The sequence below is a fragment of the Carassius auratus genome, unplaced genomic scaffold, assembly GCF_003368295.1.
Source record: "Carassius auratus strain Wakin unplaced genomic scaffold, ASM336829v1 scaf_tig00014308, whole genome shotgun sequence".
NCBI lineage: Eukaryota > Metazoa > Chordata > Actinopteri > Cypriniformes > Cyprinidae > Carassius > Carassius auratus.
Window position 1 is genome coordinate 928815 of NW_020524488.1, and position 27953 is coordinate 956767.

The following is a 27953-nucleotide window of genomic DNA, read 5'->3' on the forward strand; positions in this document are numbered from 1 at the left end:
TGTTTACAGTGTGCAATATATCATGTGTTCATGTTTCGCGTGTAAAACAAAGACAGCATTTTTCACACAATTCACTTATCTGTATACTGCTGTTTTCACTGTCATAAAAACGTGCTGATGTCTTCTTTGTTCTATGAAGTCCCTCCTTCAGAAACACGTAACGAGTTCTGATTGTGCCAGTGGTTCCTGTGTTGTGATTCGACAGCAGCTTAGTGCATGCTGCCCTCCTGGAAACGCGATTGGGCTAGTTTTGGAATAGTTTTGAGAAGCAAGTTGGAAGGATTTGTTTTGAAAACCTGGCAATACTGATCTGAATGCACGTGCTGGAGATGTACTTCTAATCACAGAACGCCTTTACTGATGAGATGCGCATGATCCATCTAGTTAACAAAGCTAAACAGCGTTGCCCTTTGTGTAATAAGTTACAGAAACTGTTACAGAAACGTACCAACTTAAATAATAAAATACACTTACCGGTTGTGGTCCATAAACAACGCCTTCTTCAGACAAAGAGGGAACTGCTCCATCTTTCAAGAATAATCTTTGTGCGAATCTGGCATTAAACTGATTGAGATTGAGGAAACTGTCCTCAGCAAAATGTGCTGCACATAGTTTTACATGTGGATTATAATTTTTCGGGAACCGAGTTAAACATAAATTTAAAGCGTCCCTGGGAAGGCCAAACAAAGGTGATTGGACTCCGAGATGAAAATAGCAGTGTTTCCACGACATGGAGACAAACACAAACGCAACTCTTCCTCTTCTCCGTCGGAGCGCAACAAGACCACGCCCCCTTTTTTGTGTATTCCTGTGGGCGGAGGTTAGTCAAAAAACTATTCTAGTGACGTCATTAATGAAGGAAGAAGAGGGATGTAGTCCAAACTTGTCATTCGATGTAGGCAAATTCTGTTAAGTAAAATATCTTGCTTGGCATTGAACTTTGAGCTTTAGAATTTTACAGATATTATTTATACTCTAACAACAACATTACACACTAACTGAAGTTTGAAACATGGGATCACGAAGAACGGGACCTTTAAGGTTTTATCAGCATATGGTAGACTAGTTTGACTTATGTCAAGCCTGCCAGTTTTGCCAGTGGTTCCAACATTTGTGCCAAAGGCCACCAGTGAACCCAGTCTAAAAATGCTACTGCTCATCTCTATGTATCTACTTGTTTGTAGGCCTCTGAGTTCTGCTTCGAATTATTCTATGTCTCTCATTTGTCAGTGCATGGGGAAGCATTTATCTTTCATCTTTTTTTAAGCTCATAAACCAAAAGAACCCACAATCCCTCAATCAGTTATTTTTCACCTCCCACTTTCTCCTCACTGATTTCCTGCTTGTCTCGCCCCACCACTCCTTCGCAGATTCCCAGCCATTTTTCTGTGTCATTGCCTCCACCCCCTCACTCCAGTCATTTCTAAGCCGTTACGCGTTAGCGCTTCTCCCGTAGGTGATAAAAATACCCAGGATCCTCTGCTCTGCCAGAGAGCTGCTTTGGGCAGTTGCAAGATGCCTTGCTGTCTCTCGTTGTCTGACCCTATGTTCAGTTCATCAGCAAGATGTGGTTTTGAATGGAGGCAATTTGAAGCAAATCAGATCTGCGGCGCAAAACAAGAACATTGAGTGTCTACATTATTCATGAATTTCCTCCCTTTTAATTATTATTTAATACATTCAAGCCCCAGCATCCACATCATCTGCCATGTTAGTTGTGGTTTCTGCTGTGAGAGGAGCTCTCTGAATCACTAATTTCTGAAAATATAAACAGGCAAACAAACACAATGCACAGAGATGTCAGACTCCCTGTATAAATCTCCTATATTTTCTCCAATAATTCCCTTATGCCTCCTCTAGGATTGTTTGTTTTTACTCAGATCTTTTTCTGCAGCATCTTCTTCCTTTTGCTATGTCAGATTGCAGTGGTAAGTGAACACTGTTTTATAGAAAAACGAAGCATTTTTGTTTTAATCAGCATGGCCAACTGGGTCTTTTTTCCATTGTTTGCCTGTCATGTCATACTATAGGTTTTTGTGAAATGTACGCCTGGTTCTGTGATGTACGATTGCAATATCCCCATTGAAGGCTCACAAGACAGCAGTTAATGAGGACATGCCACCACTGGCAAAATGAGAAATATAAATTTACTGCATCTAATGAAGGTACTTTACCAATCTGTCCTTGAAAATGTCGGGCAAATAATAAAGAAATGTAAAAAAATACAAACAGAGACCACTGTTATCAAAAGTATGGGAATTAGGGCTGGGATAAACGATTATTTTTTAAACCATTAATCTAGCGATTATTTTTTTCGATGCATCGATTAATCTAACGATTAATTTTTTCAGACCGATTCGATTTCGATTATCTCCTCATTAATTGACTACTAACAATTTATACATGTTGATTTACATATCTGAATGAAAAAAACATGAATTCCTTAACATTGCAATATATGTTTATTACTCTTAAAATTACAAAATAAAAGACTGACTAAGAATGCATTACTTTGCACTTGTATAGAGATAGCATTCAATAAAACCTTGAAGCCTTGAAAACACATAGCTTACTGAAACAAGCTTACTGAACACATAGGGCCTAGCTTACTGAAAAAAAGTTCTTCTTTCAGATGAAAATAACAACAACTTGATGTCTAGCATTCAATAAAAAAGGTCACTTAAAATACTTGTTTAGAGCAATTGAAAGAGTACAGAAACCAATGTAAACTTGAGGGTTTTAAGCTAATACAGAGAGTGCTTTTCCAAAAAAAAAAAAAAAAAACTCGCGCAAATTGTTGAACTCACGTTAAATCCATGATTTATCTTTCCGTCTGATTGATGGCCTTCAGCGGTTGGGTAGAAGACAACAAATCCCATCATTCCACGCTCCTCCTTAGCGTCATCAAACCACGCGATTGTTATTGTTTTGATAGAGCGCCCTCTCGTGGCAGGTCCTACAACCTGTACCTTTAAGTACAATCAGCTTATTCACAATTTGCAATGTTGATTTCTTCATTTTGAAGTAATGAGTAATTATATGTTTTAAAAAAAAATGTAGTGGAGTAAAAAGTATGTATTATGCTTTAGAGTGAAGTGAAGTAAAAAGCCAGTGACAGCTGCAAAAGGAACCATGCTGATTATTGGCTGAGAAAGTGGCAGCACCCCAAAGTCTATCCCACACACACACAAACACACACACACTAGTCCAACAATCTGCCAGAGGACACAGAGAAGATGGAGGCTTCCATCACCAAGCCAATGGTTTGCCATGCACATGATATAAATTTATGAAAATGGCTCCTTCGTGTAACCCCTCTACTGTCTCTTGGGGTTGTCTGTGGTTAGGATCTTTTGTGAATACGTTTAACTCTGTCACATACCCTGACCGTGATTCTGTCCTGCCAGTGTGTGAAATTGTGTGTGTTGAGAGACTGTGGGATTTGCCTGCCTGCCTGCCTCTCTGATTAATGATAAGTCGCCTCACATTCTCTCAGCCATTTGTAATGGCCTTTTGACACCTGATGGCACATCTGAATACATTCTGCTAGAATTTCTATGTCTATGTTTTTTTTGCAGGGTGAGAGATTCAAACAGCCTCTTTTTATTCATATTTACATTTCACTTCAACGAAGAAGCTGTTTGCACAACAGTTACAGTCATTAAAATACATACTGTAGATCCTGTCATACTCGTTCTACTTGTTTCAACACTTAAAATAATTTTTAAAAGGTAAAGTGATAAACAATAGGATTTAATTGAAAGATTTATGCTTTAATTGTTTATTACATGAGACTTCTTTTTCTTAGCTTTATCCAGTTTGGCTTTGATGATTGTGCTGGGGTTGTTAAACGGTGATCAGACAAGCTGGCTGGGGGGTGGGGTGAGTTGAGGTCCTGGTATTGGCCTGATTTACCCACTTTCCCCCGGGTGTTGTCAACTATCACTATTCTCTCTAAAAACAAACACAGACCGTTTTTCCACCCCACTGTTTAAGCATTTCCAATGTTGTCAGAAAGGACAGGCAGAATGCTGTCATCACCTCTCTAAATAAACATAAACACAATTTGAACAGCTCGGTCTGATTTCTATCAAGCATTCTGCTATGTTGGTTATTATCGAAATGGAGTAGATTTTTTTTTTTTTATTAATATTTGTAACACTGAGAATTTGCAACATTTATTTGTCAATTTGACATGATGACAGTTGTCAGCTACTTTGAAATTATAAATATTATAGTTCAGTCTCTCAATAAATACATGCATATGTACATGCATATATATGTATGCACGCACACACACACACACACACACACACACACACATGTGTGAATAAAAATCAATGGCTAAGTGTGCATTACAAACAATGTATGAAGGGAGTCGTTTCTGCAACTCGATTCAAATTTATATAATTTTAAATTTAAATATATGTTTAGTAGCCAATAATTAATTCAGAATCATTTTCACCCCCTGAACAGAAACAGTGTAAAAAAATCTGTTTGGATGTTTAGCCTGACAAAAACGATAGGTTATGCAATAAGCATTTTCTTTATTATGTAATATGTAAATATCTTTTGATATTAAAATATCAAATTATCAACTGCTTCATTTCTATCCATTTTACAACAACAACAACAACAACAAAAGAAGGTAATTGTAGTTAAAGCGCATTTCAAAGGGTTTTAAAAAGAGTGTTGAAACCAGAATCTAAATCTGGGAAATGTGCTATATTGCTTTCAGACTGATTGCTTGGTTTGTGTTTAGAAATTACTAGTGTACTGTACATCAGATACGTCACATCAGTTTGGGTATGTAGGACCTCTGGTAGCAGATTTGCAATGTATGAATGTGGATCCTTGCTGTTTCTTAACTCCTCTGCATTAGTCATACAGCTAAGTTACGTGATGGGTCCAGTCACAGTAGCACAGCAACTCAAAGGAAAGTTCTTCCTTGAGGTCAGTGTTAGCACACAGGCAAAGACTAGAGACTCACCCACACTACAGTACTGACACTGACTTTTAAACTGAATACAGTGTAATGCATGCTTGAAGCATCTGTGGTGACAATTCAGGTCACCAAAAATATGCATCCTCATTATATTTAAGACAGTATTATGGACAATGATATTTGAATTGATGTCTTTCGACAACACTTCGAGTTCAACCTCGTGTTTATGATGCCATATTTGGCAGACATAAGGCTCCTTTCACTTTTTCCCACCTGAGTCAATGTAAAGTGGATTCAACATATGTTGGGGAATACTGTGCCACTCAAACAGCTCCCAAGAGTTCCATTATCATCTATTATTGATGTCTAAAACAAGCCTTACACCCTCGGAAATGCACTTTGGGTGCCACAGATCAGATTATATGTATCATCAGAGAGTCTAGCTATATTCCACATGGGAGCAGATGTGTTATATATGTCATCGTGGTATTCTGTGTCTCAAACAGGGTTATTCTCATACGCAAATAAACAACATACAGTTGCTATTTTTAGACTTAAAGTAACAGAAATACTTGAAATGATATAATGTATCCTGATGCAAGAAAAAAAAAAGTAACTGTATTAAGTTACAGCAAAAAAATAAATGAAAAATAGACATCATCAGTTTATGGAACATTTTGGAAAACCTTTTTTTTTTCTTTTTTTTTCTTCGTTTTTTACTTTTGTCTAAAATGTATGTAGTAAGTATGTTTTCATGTCATATAAATTTATTGTAATCCATTATTTTAGTTAAACAGCATTTCAATTTAGGTTACAATATTAATTATGATCTTTCTCTCCCTTTTTCTCTCCCTCTTTCACACAGGTGTGGCGTGGGACACTGGCCAGAATGCATTACCGTCACATGCGGGCCGCCCTCATCATCATCCGGGCATACAGAAGATACAAGGTTAAGTCATACATCCGCGAGGTCAACCGGCGCTTCAAAAATGTCCGTGGCATGAAGGATCACGGCAAAAATGTAAAGTGGCCCACACCGCCCAAGGTCTTGCGCAAGTTTGAGGATGCATTGAAGAACATCTATAACAGGTCAGAGTTATAGAGGACAGGAAGTGGACAGGCTCTCTGGTGCTCTGTGTGACTCATGGGGTAGTCATGTATGACTGGCCAAATGTTACCATAAAAATGTAATGTCTGAGACTGCTCTCAGCTCTTTATCATTGTTAGACAAGGAATTTTTTTTAGTTTTTTTTTTTTTGCTATAGGCTTGTGTATCTCTGGGGTGTTTTAAGTAAGGAAAGGCTCTCTTGCATTCAACAGGGCTGCTGTTGTTTCCTGAAGCACTTATTGATCTTTGGATCAAAGTAACATTGGAGATCTATTCACATGAGCGTTAATACAGCTCTGACCCTGAAAACAATGCAGAAAACAACCCAAAAGTCACAATAACACTACCGTTTTTTCAATTTCTAGTCACCTACAGCTTTAAAAATTTTTTTTTTTTTTTGTTGAATAAGTTTTACAATACAATTTATATAATCAGCATAACAACTTGAGTGTGAAATCTAACTGAAATTAACATTAATAAATTTTTTTCTCAGCATTTAGTTTGCTCCCCTTTTGTTTTAATGCAAAAACATGAAAAACCTAATAATTAATTAAATCAGGAAAATGTAAAATTACAAAAATTACAAATCTTAGAATAAAAAAAACTAAAACACAAAAAGCACTAAAAACACTGCTAAAATAACTTAATATGTGTTGTAAAGTACTTAAAAAATGTTTTATTTGTGTACACTTTTTAAAACCAGAAAAAAGTTTGGAATCCCATATTTCCAATTTGGTTTCAGTATATTTATGTGGACTTTTTAAGCTACAGTGTGCATTATGCTGTAACAATTACAACTTATATTGCAGGCATTGGCTTTCTATTTAAGATATTTATTCAAATATATTTTAGATGGTTGGCCTGGACGCTCATTAAAGACCTGTCTCCAGAGCAGTTGGTGCAGATCAGGGCTAAAGTGGCCACATTAGAGTGTCTGAAGGGGCAGAGAGCAGATCTCGGACTGCAAAGAGCCTGGGAGGGCAACTACTTGGTTAGTGTTGAAAACCATCTGTTTTTGAATAAATGTATATAATATTTTTAGTTCACACTGTTTAACACGAAGTTATTTTCTGATCTTAGAAAAAGGACAATCCTGGGACAGCGTCTTCCTTTACACTTGTTTCCAGCGACCTGCAGAGGAAAGATAAGTTCATGAAGGTCCTCTTCTCCTGCAATGTCCGCAAAGTATGTCCTTCGTTATATTCAGTTGAGTCCTCTTTGACTGACAGTTATGTCAATCATTGTTTCAGTGTGAGATGTTTGTTTTGCATGTAATGTTAACCTATGCAATATTATTGTCAATAGATCAATCGCTTTAATAAAGCAGAGGACCGAGCATTGCTCATTACTGATCGCCACCTCTACAAAATGGACCCTGTCAAGCAGTACAAGCCCATGAAGAGCATCCCACTCTATAATGTAAATATCTAACTTTACAAATATTGATACCGTAAGAAGCAGAATATGATTGTCAGTCATATTTGGAGTGCAAATGCAGTTTGGTAATTAAAGAGAGTGACAAAATCATATTCTTCAATTCACAACTACCACTGTAAGAATTTATTTGGTGATTATTCAGATTGTAGTACTATGACACAGTTATTAACATTTCATCTTGAGTTAAAGCTGTGGAACACCTGGTCTTTTCATTCACAAACACTTTACATAAAATAACTTAACACTAAATTATAAATTAAGAAATTTTGCTTGAAATGGCTCAGGTCAAGCCCTCTCAGGTCAGGTTGGTCTTTTAAACTTTCTACTCATGTATTACTAAAATGTAAGTCTTTACTGTCACTTTTGATCAATTTATTGCATCCTTGCATCATAGAAGTATTAATGTATTTTACAAAATAATCTTTAGTACAACAGTGTTTTAGTGTCATGTTAAAAAATAGAAATCTAAGAATACATGATTAAAGTCTAAATATTTTGAGAATAAAGTTGAAATTACTTAATTAATTTCTATTTTTTTATAAAACTGACAGGATTTAAAATCTGAGCTGTGTTAAGCACAAAGCGTATCATGATTATCGGTGCGCTACAAAAAAATGAATGGATTTTAAGAAGTGAAATATTTTTTCAAATCATTTGTTATATCATGAATAGCTTGTGAAAAGTAACGTTATTTATTTCAGAAGTTAATTAATTGGAGCCCACTTCAACCTTTAGAACGTTTTACTGCTGTTTTTAATCAAAAACATTTGAGAAATTAAAGATTAAATGCAAAAACATTTTTGCAGAGTAGGTAGTGGAATTTTCACAAAGAAAACATATAATTTAATGAAACCAATGTCTCCCTGTAATTGAAAAGATGATTGATTCCCATGCCTCTTAAACTGAGGCAAATACAGCAGTCTGTCATGCCACATTAAAAAGTGTGAAAAATACATTATTGTTAGATATTGTTTGTATTTCAGTATAAACCTGGCATAATTTGAAAGCTGAGACTTTGTTGTATATTAAAAGTACTAAAAGCACAAAACATCTTATTATTAGATGGCTGGCACACAAATGATGAATGCATTCAAAGACTTTAAATATTATTTCCAGGCATACTGTCCCTGTGAGTATATGGCACAAGGTATAATATCTACTTTATCATCAAAATATTTTGATTTTATTCCCGTAATTTTTAACTTTTTTATTTTTTTACATATTATGTCTATAATCTCATAATTTTAGATTTTTGTAATTTTTTAAAGTGGCACTAAAACACCGTTGTACTTTTATTTTTATTTTTTTATTCTAACTTTAGTAGTGGGAGAATTGAGTTATGAAAGCGAAACAAAATGAAATTTATTGACATGGTTGAAAAAAAGAAAAAGGTTTTATTGCAATGTACAGTGGGTTGAATAAGAAATAGCCTATGTAAGTAAATCTCTGATTGCTTTCCTGAATGCTGGAAAAGAGCAGTTAACATCTCTTGATTTGGGAAAGTAATGCCTCAAAGACAAAAGGATATCAAGAACAGTCAGTGCGTTATTAAATGCTTGGATTGGAACCATGTCCTAGAAAAAAACATTACTTAGATATAATCCTAAAAAAATAAACGTTAATCACCCCCCACCCACCCAAACAATCCACTCTGCAACCCAGCTACACTGCTCCTCCTCCTTTATCTGTCTCCTTCTCCACTGTTGTCATGCCAACATCCCAGGGGATGGGGTTGTCATGGTGACGGAGCGGGAGGGGAGACCAGCTGATGTCTAGTATCGTTCCAACATGTGCACAAATTTGCCTCCTCGCTGTGTTCCTTCTGCTCGGGCTTGCGTGTGTCTTCACACTTCTGTAGGATTTCTTTGTCTTCATCTCTTCTCTCCTGTTGAAGTCTCTGTCTGCTCTTCATAGACCTCTTTATGTTCGCTTTATTTTCCTGAATCCTGTTTGTTTGGGTCATTTATCGGCATAATAAGAAATTATAATAAATTGATCAGTATTTCTATAGAAAGGAAAAAAGAATATATGTAATTTATGGTGCACAAGATCCCACTACGTGATACTTGCATAATGAATATTTGACTGAACAGCATGAGCAATACAATTCCTTCAATCACATGGAACACAGGAAGTCAATGGTAATGTGACTCATTCCCTACCGATTAGAGAGACCAGGGGTGCCTGATCCATATTTCCACAAGCATTATGTGGAAAACACAGCTTGTTCTGGCCTGGTCATCAGTGTCATGTTTGACTGCTATAATATTTACTCATAAGTGACAAATTGCTCATATCCGGCATCTCATAGTGACTTTTTATCATTTGGTCTTAAATTGGTCACACCGGCTGTCGCTATCCTGCATCTTTTTTTCTGTGACCATCACCAAGGTCTTAGTCATGTTAGAGATGGTTCCTATCCAGCCAAGCTTTATTTTAAAATAAATGAGGGCAAGATGAATGGAATTGACAGTGTGGTGTAGGGTCCTTGGTTTCATATTCAGCTCTTGATTTTTGCCTGAGCATACTGATCCACAGGGAAGTCATTACACTCGATTCCCCCCTAGCTATTAGCCATTTTACCCTAGCCCAGACTGTGTTCAGTGGACCCTAGCCCTTATCTGGGTGAATAAGAGCGAGATGAAGAGGATGGAAGACAAAGACATTTTACCTCAAGGAAACTGCATTCAATTTTCAGGTGTTTATGGAGGCTTGCTATTGATTTAGGATCAAATAAGGATGCCTGGAAGTTTAGTTTTAAAATGAAATGAATTTTTTTATTATTCATGTTGGTTTCAGATATTTTTGAAGAATGTTTATGCCATTTTTTGAGACTGAAATTGGCAAGTGGTGACCATGACTAAACAAGCAGCTAAATCATTTTGTCTTTTTAACCGAAAAAAAAAAACATGATTTATTGTATTATAAATGTTTTTATTAATGTTTTCCATTTTGCTAAGCTGAGTTTGCTTTGCTATATTCAAAAATTATATTGAATATTTATTTATTTTTAAGAGACTTGCTGTCCAGTCTCTATAGGGGTCCTTCCTATCTTTGCTTGTGTTTTTTTTTATTATTTATACATTTATTATTAATCTTTTATTCTTATTTATTTATTTAGAAAATTACATTTACTTCATATATTGATAAAAATATAATCATAGTTGAGATGTATTCAAGTTAAGTCCTTGTCTGCATGACTAGCATTTAAAATTAATTTTTTGCATATATTAGAAATAATGTAACCTCATTGACCTTGAATGCAGACTGTTCTGACATCTGGTTGAATTAAAACTCAAGGTCCCAAACACCAGCCCACCACAATCAAACATCTAATAACTCATTAGTTATCATGAGCCCCATGTTTAATTATTGTTTTGGCCAGCAGTTTCATTATTAACTAAACTAAAACTATTACTTATTATTATTATTACTGAAATAAAGCAAAAATAAAATATAAACTTTAAATGAAAAATGTAAACAAAAATGTTATTTTTTTTAAATGACTTAAACTAAAATTTCAACTGAAAATATACAAATTTAAGCTAATTCTAAATATTAATAAATGGTATATAAATTATTCTAAAATACATCTGGTTCTGAAGGTAATCTGCTCTGGAAGTACGTGTCTCACCTTATTCTTCATAACACAGTCAATTATGCATTGTTCCCACACCTCGATACACCAACAGATGTGTAATGTTTCCTGTGAGTCCTCTTCCAAAACCCAGGGCCTTGTTTGCAGGTTCGCTATAATGAGAACTAAATTATGGCAGAGCTCATTAGTGCATGCTGGCCTGCTGTGTGTCTGTATGAGTGCTGTTTTAACTCACATCTCCCTTTCTTCCTGTCTCAGGTGACCGGAGTGAGCATTTCCCCTGGGAAAGACCAGCTGGTTGTCTTCCACACCAAAGACAACCGGGACCTAATCGTGTGCCTGCAGGGGATGGTGCCAGCAGGGGACAGCCGCATCGGAGAACTGGTTGGGATCCTGCTCAGCCACTTCAAAAGGTAACACCAACAGCGGGCGCTCCTGAGAGCGATTTGGGAGACATTGCGGGACTCTGGGGATGGGGCCAGGGCACATAAGGCTAACCATGCCAGCCATGATAATTCATCCACTCTCTTGTGTGCGGTGCCAGTTCAGGGCATTTAAGGACAGTGCAGCAAGCTTATCCATGTCAGACTGATACCCGCTGTGGCTTTATGTAAATCAGGAGAAAAATGTGTGTCTTTTAGAGGTACTTTAAGCTCCCTTGAATCTGCCAAATGATTGCAAGAGCTGAGCATGGTACAGAGAGGAGATGCAATATTTTCTGCTTGATGTTTGCTAAATTATGCCCTGGTGTGTCATACTGTGATGGCTGAGGGGGTACACTTCCTGAAATCCACAGGCGGTAAACATTATAACAGGCCGTTTGATGATTTTGTATGGCTTATGAATCAGAAAAATTAGATGAACTCGAAAGGTTATCTGGGGGTATATAAAGTGAATGTCTTTCTGTGCGCTGAGATTAGAGGAAAGCCAAGAGAGATACGGGGAAGATGAAGGCAGTCTGAATGAAAGTTTCCATTTTGTGTGTCTGTGTGTTTTATAACCAAATGAGCTCAGCTGACAGGGCCGATTATTCTTTAAAATACAAACACACCATAATAAAAGGCTACAACCTATTAAAAATATGCACCATAATCTAGTTAATTAACTTTCAGTTTTATATCTATCAAATTTGTCATTATTTGGCAATTTTTTTTATTTTTTTTTTACTTTCCTTTAGTTAATTTCCACGTTAATCTCTATATTCAAGGTGTTCAAACTTTCACTAAGTACTGTGTTGTTCAAAAGTATGTTGTCGGTAAGATTTTTAAAAATGACTCTCTTATGCTTATACGGAGGCTGCTTGTATTTGCTGCATTTATCAAAATACTGCAAAAACAGTAATATTATGAAATACTATAACAAAAAAAACTGTTTTCTATATGAATATATTATAAAATGTATTTTTTTCCTGTGATTGCAAAGCTAACTTTTTAGTAGCCATGATTCCAGTCTTCAGGGTCCGATCATTCATTCTAATATGCTGATTTGGTACTCAAGAAACATTTCTTTTTATAATCAAAGTTGAAAACAGTTATGCTGCTTTATAATACTGTGGTACTTGACAGGATTCTTTAATGAGTGGAAACTTCAAAAGAACAGCATTTATTTGAAACTCAAATCTCTTCTGATCAATTTAATGCAAACTTGCTGAATAAAATCAATTTCTTACTAAAAAAAAAACACTGGACCCCATTTACGTGAACTTTAAAAGTTTGTTTTTAGTCAGATTGTACAGTACAGTACTTTGTCAAACCTGTAGTCTGATCTTTTTTAGTCAATCTAACAGATTAAAAATAGGACTGTATCTCAGCTTTATCCAGAATGTATGTGCATTAGCCTTGTACCATTGCCTTTGTCATTGTGCAGTGGTTTCAAAATACAGAGGTGATGCTCAACGTGTATTTAATCCTTCAAATATTCGATTACGCATTGTATCATGTGTTCTAGGCCAGACAGATTAAGACTATTACTACAAACATAACTGCGCATGTAAACATACTAAATGAAATCGACTAGCCTTAAAAGAATGCTTCACTGCTTTTTCTGTAAATAAAGCCCCTGTATCCCCTGAGCAGAGTGTTTTTTAAAAAACACCTTGCTAACGTTTCACTGCTAATGACCTGCAACCGTATGCTTTCTCTGAATCCATCCATCAGCATGATCCATTCGCCGAACAAAAGGCCAGGCTGAGGCTGCTATATTCTGCTGCTTTCCTCTTGCTGTAGATGTGTACTTAACCTTTATCTCTCCTTTGCTGTCCTGCACAGCAGCCTTGAGCACTAGCCACCGCAGAGAGACTGTTCCTTCCTCACCCAGTTCACTTCCTATTACCATTTCAGCAGTGACACCTAGGAAAGAGCTTGTATAGCAGCTTTCGAGAGTTAGTAATACAAAAATTGTAGTCTGGTTAAATCATTTTCAGTTTTACTGAACCTATCACATCATGTTTGATGTTGTTGTTAAGTGAGTTCGGATATCTGGGCACGTTACGCTGAGGTTTGACACTGAACTGCTTTGACTTTTCTGCCAGTGTGGCTTTATGGGAAAACTGCAGATATGTTTCTCCTGTGGTATGAATAGATCGGAAGGACTTCCCAAGCATTGAAAATCAGTCTGACTGGCACAGTCTGTGTCACATGCGAGTAAAATCGTAACCCTCTTACCTGCATTAAGAATGTTGTCAACAAAGTCTCTGATAACTCATTCGGCTTTACATAAATAGAGAGGATTATTTCTCAAAGTGCTCACTTTCTCTCTTGACATTTTTATTTCTTTGATATTTGCTTTGTTTATCTTAAACCATCATTTATCATGTCTCACTGTTTGTCTACATAGGCAGCATTGAACCTGTTCATACAAATTGCACCATGCACATGAAGTACACAGGTGACCTGGCTCATCATTAAATATAAATAATTTATTGATTTATTTAGTACGTTGCTAAGCTACCAATGCCATACTCTAATAATCATAAATATATATGCAAATGTTGAATAAAATAGGCTTTTTTATTACTATTTAAGTTGAATGTATTTTTATTTCAGCTTTGGTTTTGGAGTTCAGTTTTAGTTTCTATTTATGTATTGTTCCAGTAATTCCAGTGCTTCAGCTGAAAAATTATGTCAGTTAATTTCCAACGCATCATTTTCTAATTTTCAGTTTAAAATTTTAATTTTTTTATTTATATTTTATTTGTAAGTTTTATTTCAAATATCAAAATGTTTTAATAGTTCTAGAACTGAATTCAGTCTGCATTTCTCATGGTGTCTGTGATGTCACCCGTAGACTCCCGAAGAGGGTTTTTGAAGCTTAAAGTGTGTATAGTGGGCTGTCGCCATCTTGGCAGCGCGTCACCGCTTGACTCTCCCGAAAAATCGAAAATGGCCAAAAAGGTGGGAGCTGGTTGCTGAAGCCACGCCCACCTAGCGTGACAGCTGTGACAGCAGCGGCAATCCACCTGTCACTCAAGTGACCACACCCTTAATTAAGCAGAACTTTAAGGCTTAATATAAGTTAAACGGATGAGTTCTAAAAAAAATTCACTACCCTCACAGTTGTCATGAAGGGCAAAATTTGTTATAGAGACCAAAATATATATTTTTTTGCAACAGGCTGTAAACATGTTTTTTTCTGCTATAACGTTTTAACATGGGGAGTCTATGGGATTGACTCCCTTCTGCAGCCAGCCTCAAGCGGCCAGTCAATGAAATACAGTTTTAGTCACTTCCTTGTTGGCTTCACGAGAGAGAGCGGGAGGTTGCCGCTCGTGTAAAACTAGTGAACCAATGATGATGCTTAAGCCGGCCCTGATGATTTTGTGTTGGATAATTTTGCATTTATATTTAGGGCTGTGTATTGCCAAGAATCTGACAATACGATACGTATCATGATATAGGTGTTGCGATACTATAAGCAAGGGGATATTTTTGGATATTTGGATTTTTCATATTTGGAAATCATTTCCTTCCTCATTAATGGTAAATGAAAAATCATGGTAAATGTGGTAGTTGTATGTTATGGGGAAAAAAATGAATGATCATTATTGACAATAAATTCTTAATCATAATATTTTTGGCCACATAGCCCAGCCTAAGTTTTGATTGACATCAGGGTAAATAAAGTATAACAGAATTTTAGCTATGCCTTTAAAATACTGCCTGTGGAGTCTCAATATTTATTTCACCCATCCTTACTTTCTCTCTTCTTTTCCAGTGTAGAGATATAGGAGATTAAATATTTAAGATTGTGTGACTGCAGCTCTATTTTTAACCAGGGTTTTCTTCATTGGTATGCACAGCACAAAAGAAGCACTGCACCTCTTTCTCTCTACTGAGGGAATACTGCATCGCTCCAGCCATCACGCCTGTCTTTAAGCATCATTCAGAGAGTTTCAAACTACAGCCCGACAGATACACACCGACACATACCCAGTCCGACATGCGCACACACTCGCACAAATCTGTCTGTATCACTGTAGCTGTCACTCATCCCGTCACAATTATCAAGGTGCACTTCACTCAAGACCCAGGTCAGGATCAGCTGGACTGTTTCAAGTCTTTGAGGTTCTGTTGACAACATTGTTGCAGCGAGAAAAGTCCTCAGTCTCCATTATTATCCCCTGTAACTCTTTCAAAAGAGGGAACTCCACTGTGAGATGCCAACTCCAGTGTGTTTGTGTAATCTGTTTAAATTGGGCTCAAAACAAAGGTGTTGGTGTCAGCTCAGCTAGTGTTTCATCTGAATAAGGACCCTTGTCTCTATTGATCACTGTGGCTTGAACTAAAAGGATCTATGAAAATAAATGAAAGAGTTCTCTACAGGAACTCATTAAGTCTGTCTCCTTTTAACACTTCTCTGTGGGAATGAATGGTGCTTTTTAAACTCAAATCCTGTTTCAAAGCTCCTGGGAGAGTAAGCGTAAGCGAGAGTAAGAGTTTGGATGTCTGTGTGAGTGTCTTTTCTAAACATCTGACATCATTATAGCGTTAAGGATTCAGGTTCAAAGACTTGCACTTCAGGCAGTAGGAAAGCAAGTGGGGGGCTTTGCATTGTCCTGTTACTATAATTGTATATTGACATGCATATTGAAGGTCAATAGGTCAATGAAGAACGTGTTGACAGAAATCACTTCATCAAATCAAATCAAATAATCCTTCAGGTTTGGTCTTCTTTTGGCTTTAGGGCTTTGCTTTATTGCTTCCTTGTGCACCGCTAAAAATCCAGATGATCCATCTTTTGTCTCTTTTTGTCCAACCTCAACTCACTTTCTGTGTGCTTAATACCCAAAGTGCTTCAGAATGACCTCAATGCCCTCGCTTACCAAACTGGGCCAGATCCAATGTGCACTTCTCTGTAACATTGTTAATGTGCAGCGCTGCAAAGGAGTGGAGACAAAGAGTCTGAATGTGTGTGTGCGTGTGTGTGTGTTTGTGTGTGTGTGCGTGTGTGTGTGTGTGTGTGTGTGTTTGTGTGTGAGAGAGAGCGAGAGGGGGGGAATTTACATCAATCCCCACAGTGGTCTAGCAATACTTCTGAGGCTGATTCCTGATTGCTATAGCTTATAGGCATCATGGCATATGATCATGGTGTTTCTGGCCACTTCCTTACTTACTTCTCCCTTTTTGTGACAAGTAATAAATAAAATCAAACCCCAGTTGTGTTTCTTATTTAACTTAACTATGCTGTATGTTAACTTGCTGTTGATTTCATATAATGATTTCAGAAGACATTATGAATTCATTGATAGAGATATGTTGATTTAAACTATGCTGTTCTTTTGTACTTTTAATTCATAAAAAAAAATAAAAATCGAACTTTATATCTTGGCCTCTACAAAACATTTTTTAATTTTACTGCATCTCCCCACATCCTCTTAAATGTTTATATCCCCCAGGATATGTTTTAGGGTTAAACCTATATTGTCAGAGTAGAAATCACCAAATATGGCACATTTGTGTATATTTGTGCAGCAGCACCGTTCATTCTTTTTAAATCAATCGTTTTGAGAGGAGAGTTTTAGTGCATAGGCATAAGTGAATTTCCTCATTGATGGGATCAGATTTCTATTTCCAAAGACGCTTGCTGGCTTAAGTGTGCATTAAAGCGTCAGTGTAATCATGAGAAGCGAGCATGATACAACAGAGCTGGGACAGGAAGCTGCTCTGTGACTAATGTACTGGATTATAAATGCACACAATAATGTGAACGGTTTTTTTAGGCCTCAATAGTCTGTTTGCCAGTGACTTTGTGTTGAAGTGCTGGCTGCAATCATTGTGTCCTTCAGCAAGGTCATCCTTCATGCTGAAGGTTCCAAGTGGTCAAGTTTAGACTCCTCTCATTTGTCCCTCTAGTTCTTTCTTTTTATTTATTTTTCCTTCTTCAGTTTTGTCCTTCATTATTTCTCTCAGCCTTTATTAGTTCTCTTTCTCATTCCATCTCTATCTGTTTCTCTTGTCCTCTGTATTTCTCACCTCTCCTCACTCTCCGTGCTGCAGATGCAGTTCCCATAGCAACTAGATGATCCATGTCTGTCTGATATTTAGTCCATTAGTTGGCCTGCCAATTAAAAATGCTAATGAGTGAAAGAGAGATAGCGAGGATTCTCTAAATAGCTACATTTGCCTGCTCTTTCAAGGTAAAGGCTGCTATAAATGCCTGTTGCAGTGATTATCCTGAAATTTGCATGTAAATTAAGCGTTTACAGTAGCCTGCAGCGTCCAACCCCTCACCATCCAGTCCAGTAGGTGGTGCAATTACAACTCCAGAAATAAGCAATTAAAGAGTCAGTAAGATGAAAATTCTAAGCTTCCTATCACTGTTTATAAGTCCTGTACAACAGGTTTAAATCCATCCAAGGTTAAAAAAACATTGTCATTTTGTCAAAATATCATTTTAAAATTACCTCAATTCTCAGAGATCCCCAAACGGTTCGCGCGAAGCTGTTCAAAAGATTCATTTTCCTTAAACCCCACCTTTCGGTAGCATACTGTGTTCTGATTGGTCAACTGACATAGTCAGTTTTGATTGGTTGTTCCGCACACAACTTCACGGTGAACAATGCGTTAAAATCTTTTTGGGGTGAATTATGTCTTATTACTCTCATCGCGAAATAAACAGTAAAATAAAAAACTTGAAGAACAGTCTCACTGCTTTTTCTTCTGTGTGGGCGTATTCAAGCCGCGCGCTTCAGTTTGAATGACTCATAACGTGTATCCGCGTTAATCGACTCCAGATGGTTAATATATAATGCTAGCGCGACATACTGATAAGACGCTCGGGAGAAAACAAACACATAACTTCATAATCATGCTTAAGTTGTGATTCGGAGATGCTTGTTGGTCCAAATAAAGTTGGTAATGAACCCTCTTTTAAGTCCAAATGCTTTGAAAATCCCGCCTTGTACTCACCGAGATTAGAAAAGAAGTCATCAGTAAAAATGTTGTACTGCTCTGGTATTGTGGTAAAAATGAATTTTAGCCATTGGTTCTTCTGATCTTCATTATCTGGCGGTGAAAATAAAACAAACTTGCCTTTACAATTAAAAAACACACTGTCTCCTCGACATGATGCTATCACACCACCATCTGTGTGGAGGGGTGGGGCAGGTCAGAGTTTTGTTTCTCCCAAGACGGTAGGCGGAGATTATTATGCAAAGTGTTCTAGTAACGTACATAGAGATGGGCAAAAGATTTGAAATCTATAACGACTCGTTTCAGCGATTCAGAGTCGACTCCTTACTTTAGAAGCCAATAACTTTATAAATCGTGTACTTTTTGGTTTAATTACTTTGCACATTGTTTACACTGATGGACAGCTACATCATACACTGTAATACAGGTAATTTTTGATTTCCCATCTGTGTGGCTCTTTAAACACTAAATGCTGCCAGGCATAACATAGCAGTCAATAAGAACAATTCATTAACACAGAGATGCAGCATTACCAGCTCCATGAATGAAAACAGCTTTCAAAAACACAAAAAAAATCATGGAAGAAACTTTACCACTAGGGTCACTGTAAACAACCTGTTTCAAAATAAATTAGTGGTTTATACAATGTACATTCAATATTCACATTTATCTCATTTTATTTTAGTCCTACCAACTACTTTGTGTTGAGAATTTAAACATCAAATAAATAAAGTTGATTGTTTTTCAGCATTCTGTTATGAGCAGGGTGTATTTGTGTCATATTCAGTCATTCTGAACTAAACTACAGTAGAGAAAGGCTCAGCCGTAGAATAGGTTGGGGGATTTATATGGCTGTGTAGGTGGATGGGTATGATATTGTGCTTGTGTGTGTTTAAACTGGAGTGGATGAATCTGACCTAGTTTCTCCTGTGCTAGCTCTGCATTGCTGCGTCTCACTCTCTCACACGGCTCCACCCCCACTGCCCTTGTGTCTTACATTCTTTCACTCTCTATGTTCCAACCGGCCAGAGATGTAATGATGGGAGGATGCTTCGCTGGCGCATGTACAGCCCCCTCCCTCTCCCTTCTTTCTGTCTGTGATTCTTGTGCACCTGCTCTGCATCAAATGTCTCCACAGCCATTTTACCTCCTGTCCTGTTTCTTTACAGTCTTCTCATTTCCTCTAATTGAACATAATCAAATGCTTATACATTTCCACATGTTGCTGTCTTTACCACCACTACCATAATTACCGTTTTCGTAATTGCTACTATTATTGTTACTATTACTAATACAGCTACATGTATGCTACATGCTATGTATATGCTGATATATACTGATATATATATACAGTATATGCTAATGTATACAGTATATACTGATACTGGCACTCCTGTTCTCAAACTTATTTTTATTTTTAAACTTCAAATCAGCATTTTACAATGATTTCTGAAGGATCATGTAACTAAATAAAATAAATTTAAATGTTTAAATATTAATGTTATTTCACATTTTTACTGTTTGTAGTAGTGATGCATCATATTACTGTTTTCATTGTATTTTTGATCAAAAAAATGCAACCTTGGTGAGTATAAGGGACTTCTTTCATAAACCTTATATTGACCTCAGATGTTGGAATGGTAGTGTATATGCTAAAAATACACTAGACAGAGAAATAACCTTTTTTTTAGTGAATCGCTTGGGTTTGTAGTTAGAAAAACAGTGTTCCTGTGGCTCAGTGGTAGAGCATTGCATTAGTAGAAGGTTGTTGGTTCGATGCCCAGGGAACACATGTTAGGTAAAAAGCCTGAATGCACTGTAAGTTGCATTGGATAAAAGCGTCTGCTGAATTTATACAATACAAAAAAACATCTGAAATCAGTCATAGCATCTTCAGCCTCTCCATTTCGCTCTTTTATACCCCCAGTCTATCCTCTCTCTCTTCATATCTCTGGTCTTTTATTACTCAAACTATTTCAGTTGTTACATACACTAACCCTCCTGATGTGATCTTCTTATCTGGAGGTTTGGCAAGTCATGCTTGACTTCAGTAACTGAGGCTGTCCTGGCTATACCTGCCACACTCTCAGAAATCTGATTTTCTCCTATTAGACATCATATAATGTCAACATATCCATTTTTAAAAAGTGTCTCAATACAGAATTATCTTTATTTGATTTTTAGTTACCAGAAATTGACCCAGATTTTTTAAAGTATTGTCCCCCAAAAAATAAACATTTTCGTGCAGCTTCAGTGGGGATTCTTTCAGGAAGTGACATTGTGCAGCATAAATGGCTGCCCACTGCTCCGGGTGTGTGCTCACAGTGTGTGTGTGTGTTCACTGCTCTGTGTGTGTGCATTTCGGATGGGTTAAATGCAGAGCACAAATTCTGAGTATGGGTCACCATAATTGGCTGAATGTCACTTCACATTGTCTCCTCAGTAGGCAACAGGGCAGATAACAATGGGTGATGGATGTATAAAGTGTGCTGGTTTCAGAATACATCTGTCCCATTGTATTGTGACCACTGTGGAACAGATTGTCTAGTGTGTGTCTATCAATGGTTTATCTCGCCCTTCGCAGAGAAAGCCTGGAAGATGTCAAAAATTATTAGGTCTGCACCCTACACACCTGCTGTTCATCACAATAAATTCTATTAAAGATATGATTCATTCTAAACCTTCAGCACAGGTAATCTCTGGTCCACTTTGATCCCTGTGAACCCTCACGAGGAAGTGTGTCTGCAAACATACTACCTAAATATTACTGCTGCCGGTAAATTCAGTTCCTGGTAACTTGACGAGAACACAGGGGTCTGTCTTTAGTCACGGAGCAGACCTGCAGATGTCTCTTAACCTTGAAAACATGCAGATATTCCATAGGAAGTATGGAGCAGCTTCATGCATTGATCTGATCTGAGAGTTTAAAAATCACTTGCATATTAGAATCATTCTGATTCAGTTAAATTAACTCTTTGATGCATTTTAAAATATTTTTTGTTCAAACCATCATGATTGATTTGGCCTTTGACCATTAGCCATAGTACTGTATATCCAGGAGGTTTGTTTTCTTTTTTATTATTACTTATTTAAATATAATAATATATAATTTATACATTTTACTTTGTGTTGTTAATATCATGATCATCATCATCTTAAAATATCCTTTGTTTTATATATATATATATATATATATATTGGCAATGATAATGATATTCTGAATTTTAAAACTTTTATGATTAAACATTATTTAAAAAAATATTATTTCTAATTTAAAATGAATGCATAAGAGGATTCAATAATATTTCGTTTCCTATTTCAGTGAAACCAGTTAATTTAGAATTTACCACATTTTTTGATGACCTGTCAAAAGGTTTTTACTGTTTTTCCCTGCAGGCCTGGCCTCTCTGTTTTCCATGTTTCCTCTTTTGCACTCTCATCTTCATTTGCTTGCTCATCCCTCAGTCTTTTTCTACCTCAATCATTCTCCTCCTTCTCCTCTTCCGTATCCATGCCCGCTGTTCTCTGAGAAGGGCTCCAGCTTTGATCAATATATTTTCTTGCTAAGCCTTTTCTCTCGGTGCTTCTAAATGACCTACTTTGTAATCTCCTCCTTAACAGCTCTTTAAAATTGTGAAAAAGAGCAGAGGAAGTGAAGCCCTGCCACTGATCTGATTACATATTAGAAGCTAAAGCTTCTGCTTGGGTTTGAGAAATAGTAGTTTTAGAGGGCGGGCTTTGCTGCACAGACAGCTTTGAGGAAGCTGAATAATTATATTTCCTATAGTAATCTGTCTTCTTGGCTTATTCATCATCAGTCCTGGTGCTTCAATGAACGTCATGCTCCTTTTAGTAGATTTCATGCATTGAAAATGAACTAAATGCAGATGAAAATCAAATGTAGCAAAGTTGAACTGTGCATTAATTAATCAATGAGGTATTATTTTATTTGTTGAAGTCTATATTTTTAATTAAGGGATCGTGGTAAAAAATCATTTCCACCATCACAATCTGTGCTCTTTTCTAATCCCTCTGTACTGTAGGATATGATTTAATAATAGCAACCTCAAAAAGGTACTTCCAGCCTGAGGAAGTCAGTGTGTTTGTGTGTGTGTGTGTGTGAGAGAGAGAGAGAGAATAAAGGTGAGAGACCTGCACACATGAAGTGTGGTAACACCATGTGAGTAAGACGGTGCAGTCAGATTACTGGGGTGGGGCATTTGAAGCAAAGGATGCTGGGATGCTGCCTCTCTTCTCTCCAAGCATAATACTTTTTATTTATTTATTTTTTCTTTTTGAGGGTGTAAAGACCAATTATCCCAAGGGTACATCTGTTATTTTGGGAGGAGGGGTGTGACTCTGTTGCAGACACACATTCATTCTTCTCTCCCTTCTCTCCCATTTTCCCTCTTTCGTCGACCCACTAAATCTGCTACAGCCAAATTGTTTTGCAGATGAATACAGATGCAGAATAGTGATCATAAGAGACTGCTAACAGCTCCCTGAACCTCAGTTGCATCTGTGACTTGCATCAAAATATTTGGATGCATAAATCATGCTTTAAATTTATGAAGTTGATTGCATTAAATAAAACTTGTTGATGAAAAGCTAATTAAATAATTAAAAATCTAAATATATTTTAAGAAAAAATAAAACTATTTAATTTCAATTTTAGGGAGTTCAGTAGTCAGTAGAGTTTATGTGCTAAATATGTATTTATTTTACTTAAAAAAAGGTTTGATCTATATATACAATTTGTTTTAAATGATATACTTTCTAAATATAACCCTTATTTTTGTGCAATATTTTCTTACTTTTAAAAAAAGTCTTCATAAAGGTGCATTCTTATTTAATTTATCCTAGAAAATTTCCCCTAACTGATGAATCACACAATAATGTGTGAAAATATACAGATATATGACACAGTCGTGAAGCTGTCTGACACTAGACAACTGGACATCCGTGGTATTTACCTCCGCATCTCCTGAGTGCTCACTTCCCCTCCCCCTTTACCTTCCCTTTATACTCTATCTATTCTGGGTAGCAGAGCAGGCCTCAAAGGTGGAGAGTCAGTTGGCGTGAAGGGCACAGACACAGGGGAGATGAGGGCTGGAAAGAATTGATTTTCAATGGGCCATGCAGAGCTGTCTGCTCCCCAGCACTGTGTGAGAGAGTTGTGCTCACAGAGAGACTTTCTGTATGGATAAATCTACAGTTTTCATGCCATTCCCTGCTGCTAAAATCAACTACACCTCAAGCAATTAATCGACTAACCTTTCATTCCTGCCTCGACAGGAAGTTGAAGGAACTGTATACTATATGCACTGACAAAAAAAATAAAAATTGGGGGTTTTCCAACCCTTTGAAATGATTGTGAATGATGGGAGAGCTGGATGCTGGTTGAGACAGTCTGTTGGCTGACTGGAGCAGCCCTACCACATGATGGGTTCATTGGGTTGCCATAGAAACGTCTGGCAGCGACCTGCTGGTACAGTAACTTATGGAGCAAGAGCTTTTTAATGGGGGGTTTATCATCTGCACCATTTTTTACAAAAGCTGCCTGGTGAAGGTCTCACTTCTGATTCAAAAAATGATTGAGTTGGTATGGTTCTACTATAATTAACACATAAAATCTTTAATAATGTTTTCAATGTTCAATGAGCAGAAAATTAGTTTTGGGAAGATGGGATTTTTCATGAAAGATGTTCTGGTTTCAGTACATTAAAGTCAATCGACAGCATTTGTGACGAATGGATTTCAATTCGTATCTCATTTTCTTAAAAGATAGTTAGACACCTAGAAGTTTTTTAACTACAACTTAACTACTGATCGCACATTCCTTTTGATATGACTGGATTTCACATACGATTTGTTTTTCAGAGCAACGGTAAATGTGACCTCATTGTAAATCAGATTTTTTTGCTTTTTAAGGAAACGAGACAAGTGGAAATTCATCTTTGTGGTAACTCAATGCTTTAAGTGTCAGTTGAGCCTAATGTGAAATACTGAACCAAGAATATTATAATATAATTTAATGTTCATAATGGCTTTATCAGAACAGCTTTCTGATATAATGTGAGAATATATATGCATAAATGGAGCTAATAGGTTTGCTAGTAACAAGGCTTTTAGTGGTTGGATCTATTGACTTCAACTGCAGAGTATGTGTGATGCAGCTGAACTTTTACTTTCCATTTACCCCTCTCTAAAAACACAGCCGTTCTCTCTCAGCCAATTACTGATGTGCTTCATTGATCCCCTCAGTGAGACAGTCTGCTGTAAAATGCCCATCGACCTAGAACCAACCAACCAGATGCGACAAGCACACAGAACTCTCAGAAAAAAAAACAAGAGCATATGGAATATTTCATTGACACACTCTCTCTCTCTCTCTCTCTCTCTCTTTCTCTGTTTTTAGTGAGAAGAGGAAGCTACAGGTGAACACTGTCAGCCCTATCCACTGCAGTATGAATGGAAAGAAGTGCACTGTCGTTGTGGAAACCAAGATCAACCAATCACAGCCAGACTTCAGCAAGAGCCGATCGGGATACGTTCTCTCAGTGCAAGGCAACTAGAGGACCACGGATCCCAGAACAACCCCTTTAAAAGGACATTAACAGCAGAGTATCTGTTTTGTTCAGACACTCCAAACTTTTGAGTTGAACCGTAGAAAAGAAGCCATACAAAGGAAGCATATTTAATTTAGAAAAAAAATTTGTCCCTAAATTCCAAACTTCAGTTTAGATTTTTTTCAAGATGACAAGGAGGTTGCGATATATACCCTCAAAGAAGATTTACCAAACTCTGCACTATTTATTTATTAAACATTACAACCAAATGAAAGGCAATCATAAATGTAATATTTATGAGAAACAGGAAACCCAAGATGTGAAAATATCTAAGTTGTGTTTTGAGGTTTTTCCTTCAGAGGGAATTAGTTGGTTTTTGATCATTGCTTCATATGGGATGAAGAATAGCTCTGCTTGGGTCTCGATATATTGCACAGATCATAAGCGGTCCTGCGGTTGCTGCTGAATTTGATCAGATGTTATTGAGCAGGATGTGTTGATCATATCCTTAAACTCATGAACTGCTCACAGAGGAGCGTTAAACTCTCTCGTAATTTAAACCATTCTCTTTTTCTGCACATAGCTGGTCATTTATAACACATAATGTATACAGAAACTGTCATAATGGATATAGCTTATATAATGTACTGTATGCACTATATTTATAATGTAGGTAGGACGAGAGCTGTCATTTATACACATATTTCCTGATCTTGAAGTAGACTCATAGAGCTGGGGGTGATAAGTTATTTTCTATTTCCATTTTATAAATAATAGACCCTGCCACCAATAGTGGTCCCTTTAGTCCTTCACTCACTATCACTATAGCCAAAAATAATTTCTGTGATGATGAAGCTATTGAAAAGAAGCTCTCTCATGTTTACAAAGACCTAGTTTAAAGGTGTCGCCATTTGACATGAGCCAAAAATGCATTTGTTCCATTAGGGTCCGTTTTTGCTTCTGTCAGCTAGTTCTATCTAGTCATATTTCAATATTTTGTAAATATTAACACTGCAAACAGCAAGTTTTTATATTACAAACTTAGTGCATCTATGTGTGTAAATGTGTTCAAATAAGTGAGAAAGAGAGCGGTATTGATTCTTAGAACAAAATCAACAGAGTTCTGAGTGGAAACTCCCAAGATGTCTGACCCAGTTTGAAGCTTTCGTAACTCATAAAGAAAGTGCCAAGCTGAAAACTGACTTCTGTTCTTCATTCCTAAGGTGTTTGCATAAATCGTTTTTTCCATAATTGTTTCATTGTTTTGTTCACGGCTTCTAGCAAGAGATATTTTTTTATCAGTTAATTAGGATCGTTTCTGGTGGCCAAAAATATCACTAAGCTCCCATCACTGCGTGATTAAAATGGGGGAAAGTGCATTCGATAGTGAGCTGTGGGCTACGACTACTGATCCATCCAAGTCAGACAGTCAGACTTTCACTTTCAGCAAGTGATCGGTGATGCAGCTCAGTCATTGTGTTTTTAAATAGCCTCGAGCTACATGTGAATGTTGATCACATAATCTCCAATTTGCTTCACAGATCACGTCTGCTTCAAATAGGTGCACACTCTCTCATCTTCTTCCTCAGTCCCTGTACTCTCTCTTGACTATTAGCCTGGATTGGTAAAGTGTGTCAGTAAAAGAATGCACAAAGTACACATAGTACTTAAGGAAGGAAATAAAGTGACGCTTTAATCCAGTTTCTGCTGAACAATTCTTAAAAGCAAGGATGTGCAATAAATGGAATTGTAGCATTTTCTAAAGATCTATTTTCTTGAATCATACACTGATTGTCAGTTCTCTGGACTTTTCAGTGGAAAAATACTGACAGTGTGAGAATGCGCTTTAACCTTGATTAAAGGAGTTATGTGATTGTTCCGTTGCATAAAATCCAACCCATTTTGTGGAGTGTTCTGGCAGAGCTAGTCATACGATATATGATTATTATATAATACAAAATAATTTATGTCTTTCTTGTCTTGAACCCCAGTGATTCCTTTTAAGTGCCGAATAATTCCAGTTCCCATGTAAATTTGATGTTCTTTGTTGTAATCATACCTGTTCATCTTAGTTAATATTAGAGATTTAGTCTTATCTGATCAAACAATGTGCCTACTTTTATACTTCTGTTATTTAATTAATATATTTTAAAATTATGTTTTACATTTTTAAAAGATGTTGAACTTGCTTGGACCAAATCAAAAAGGGAATTCAGTTTATAGTGTGTTTCTTTAAGAAGAGCTTTTTTCATGTGCATATTAATGCAATAACCTGCATTTGTGCGTTTAGTAATGAAGATTATTATATGGAAAAAATCTACACTTTTAAATCATTATATTGCATAGACACCTTTTACTGTTTTGTTTAATTTAGTTTTGTATTAATAATCAAATAAATGCTATACCAACTATGTGCTCCTGAAAATAAACATGCCCTTGAAGTGTCTTTTTCCAAGGCATTTGCTCCATCACACTGATATACTGTCATTATTTAATTGATTTGCCACATACTGCTATTAATCCAGGGTGAGCAGCTGTTTGCCGCTGGGAGGTGTATGACAGCAATGTTGAGGTGTCGTGGTTCGCATAGTTTATTCTTGCATGTGGCTGTTTTAATGCTTGCTCTTGAGTTCATGATGGATATTTGGCCTATGTATGAATTATCATACTTTATTACTGTACTGGATTAAAATGCATTAAATCACACCATGAATCAGTGGCGATGCTGCAGGCCAGGGTGTCACTGGTCCACCCAATCAAAGCTACTAATGGTGTGAGAGATAAAACAAAACTATAAAATAAGGCAATAAGATCTGTTGTGTTTGTATATTATTTGTTGTGCATTTTTATGAAGACAGTCTTACTTAATACCTTTGTTTTGTGCCTA

The 27953-nt window shown here is 36.7% G+C and overlaps 1 protein-coding gene across 1 annotated transcript in view; it reads left to right on the forward strand.

Annotated features, from left to right (window-relative positions):
• The window catches only part of LOC113074336 (unconventional myosin-Id-like), a 60366-nt gene extending 32830 nt beyond the window's left edge, over nucleotides 1–27536 (forward strand). The window contains exons 17-22 of the mRNA XM_026247160.1: nucleotides 5811–6034; nucleotides 6906–7044; nucleotides 7134–7238; nucleotides 7359–7472; nucleotides 11347–11501; nucleotides 24916–27536. Of these exons, the coding sequence (XP_026102945.1) occupies nucleotides 5811–6034; nucleotides 6906–7044; nucleotides 7134–7238; nucleotides 7359–7472; nucleotides 11347–11501; nucleotides 24916–25072 (894 nt within the window). The 3' untranslated portion in view covers nucleotides 25073–27536. The remainder of the gene's footprint in view (nucleotides 1–5810; nucleotides 6035–6905; nucleotides 7045–7133; nucleotides 7239–7358; nucleotides 7473–11346; nucleotides 11502–24915) is intronic.
• The last annotated feature ends 417 nt before the right edge of the window (nucleotides 27537–27953 follow it).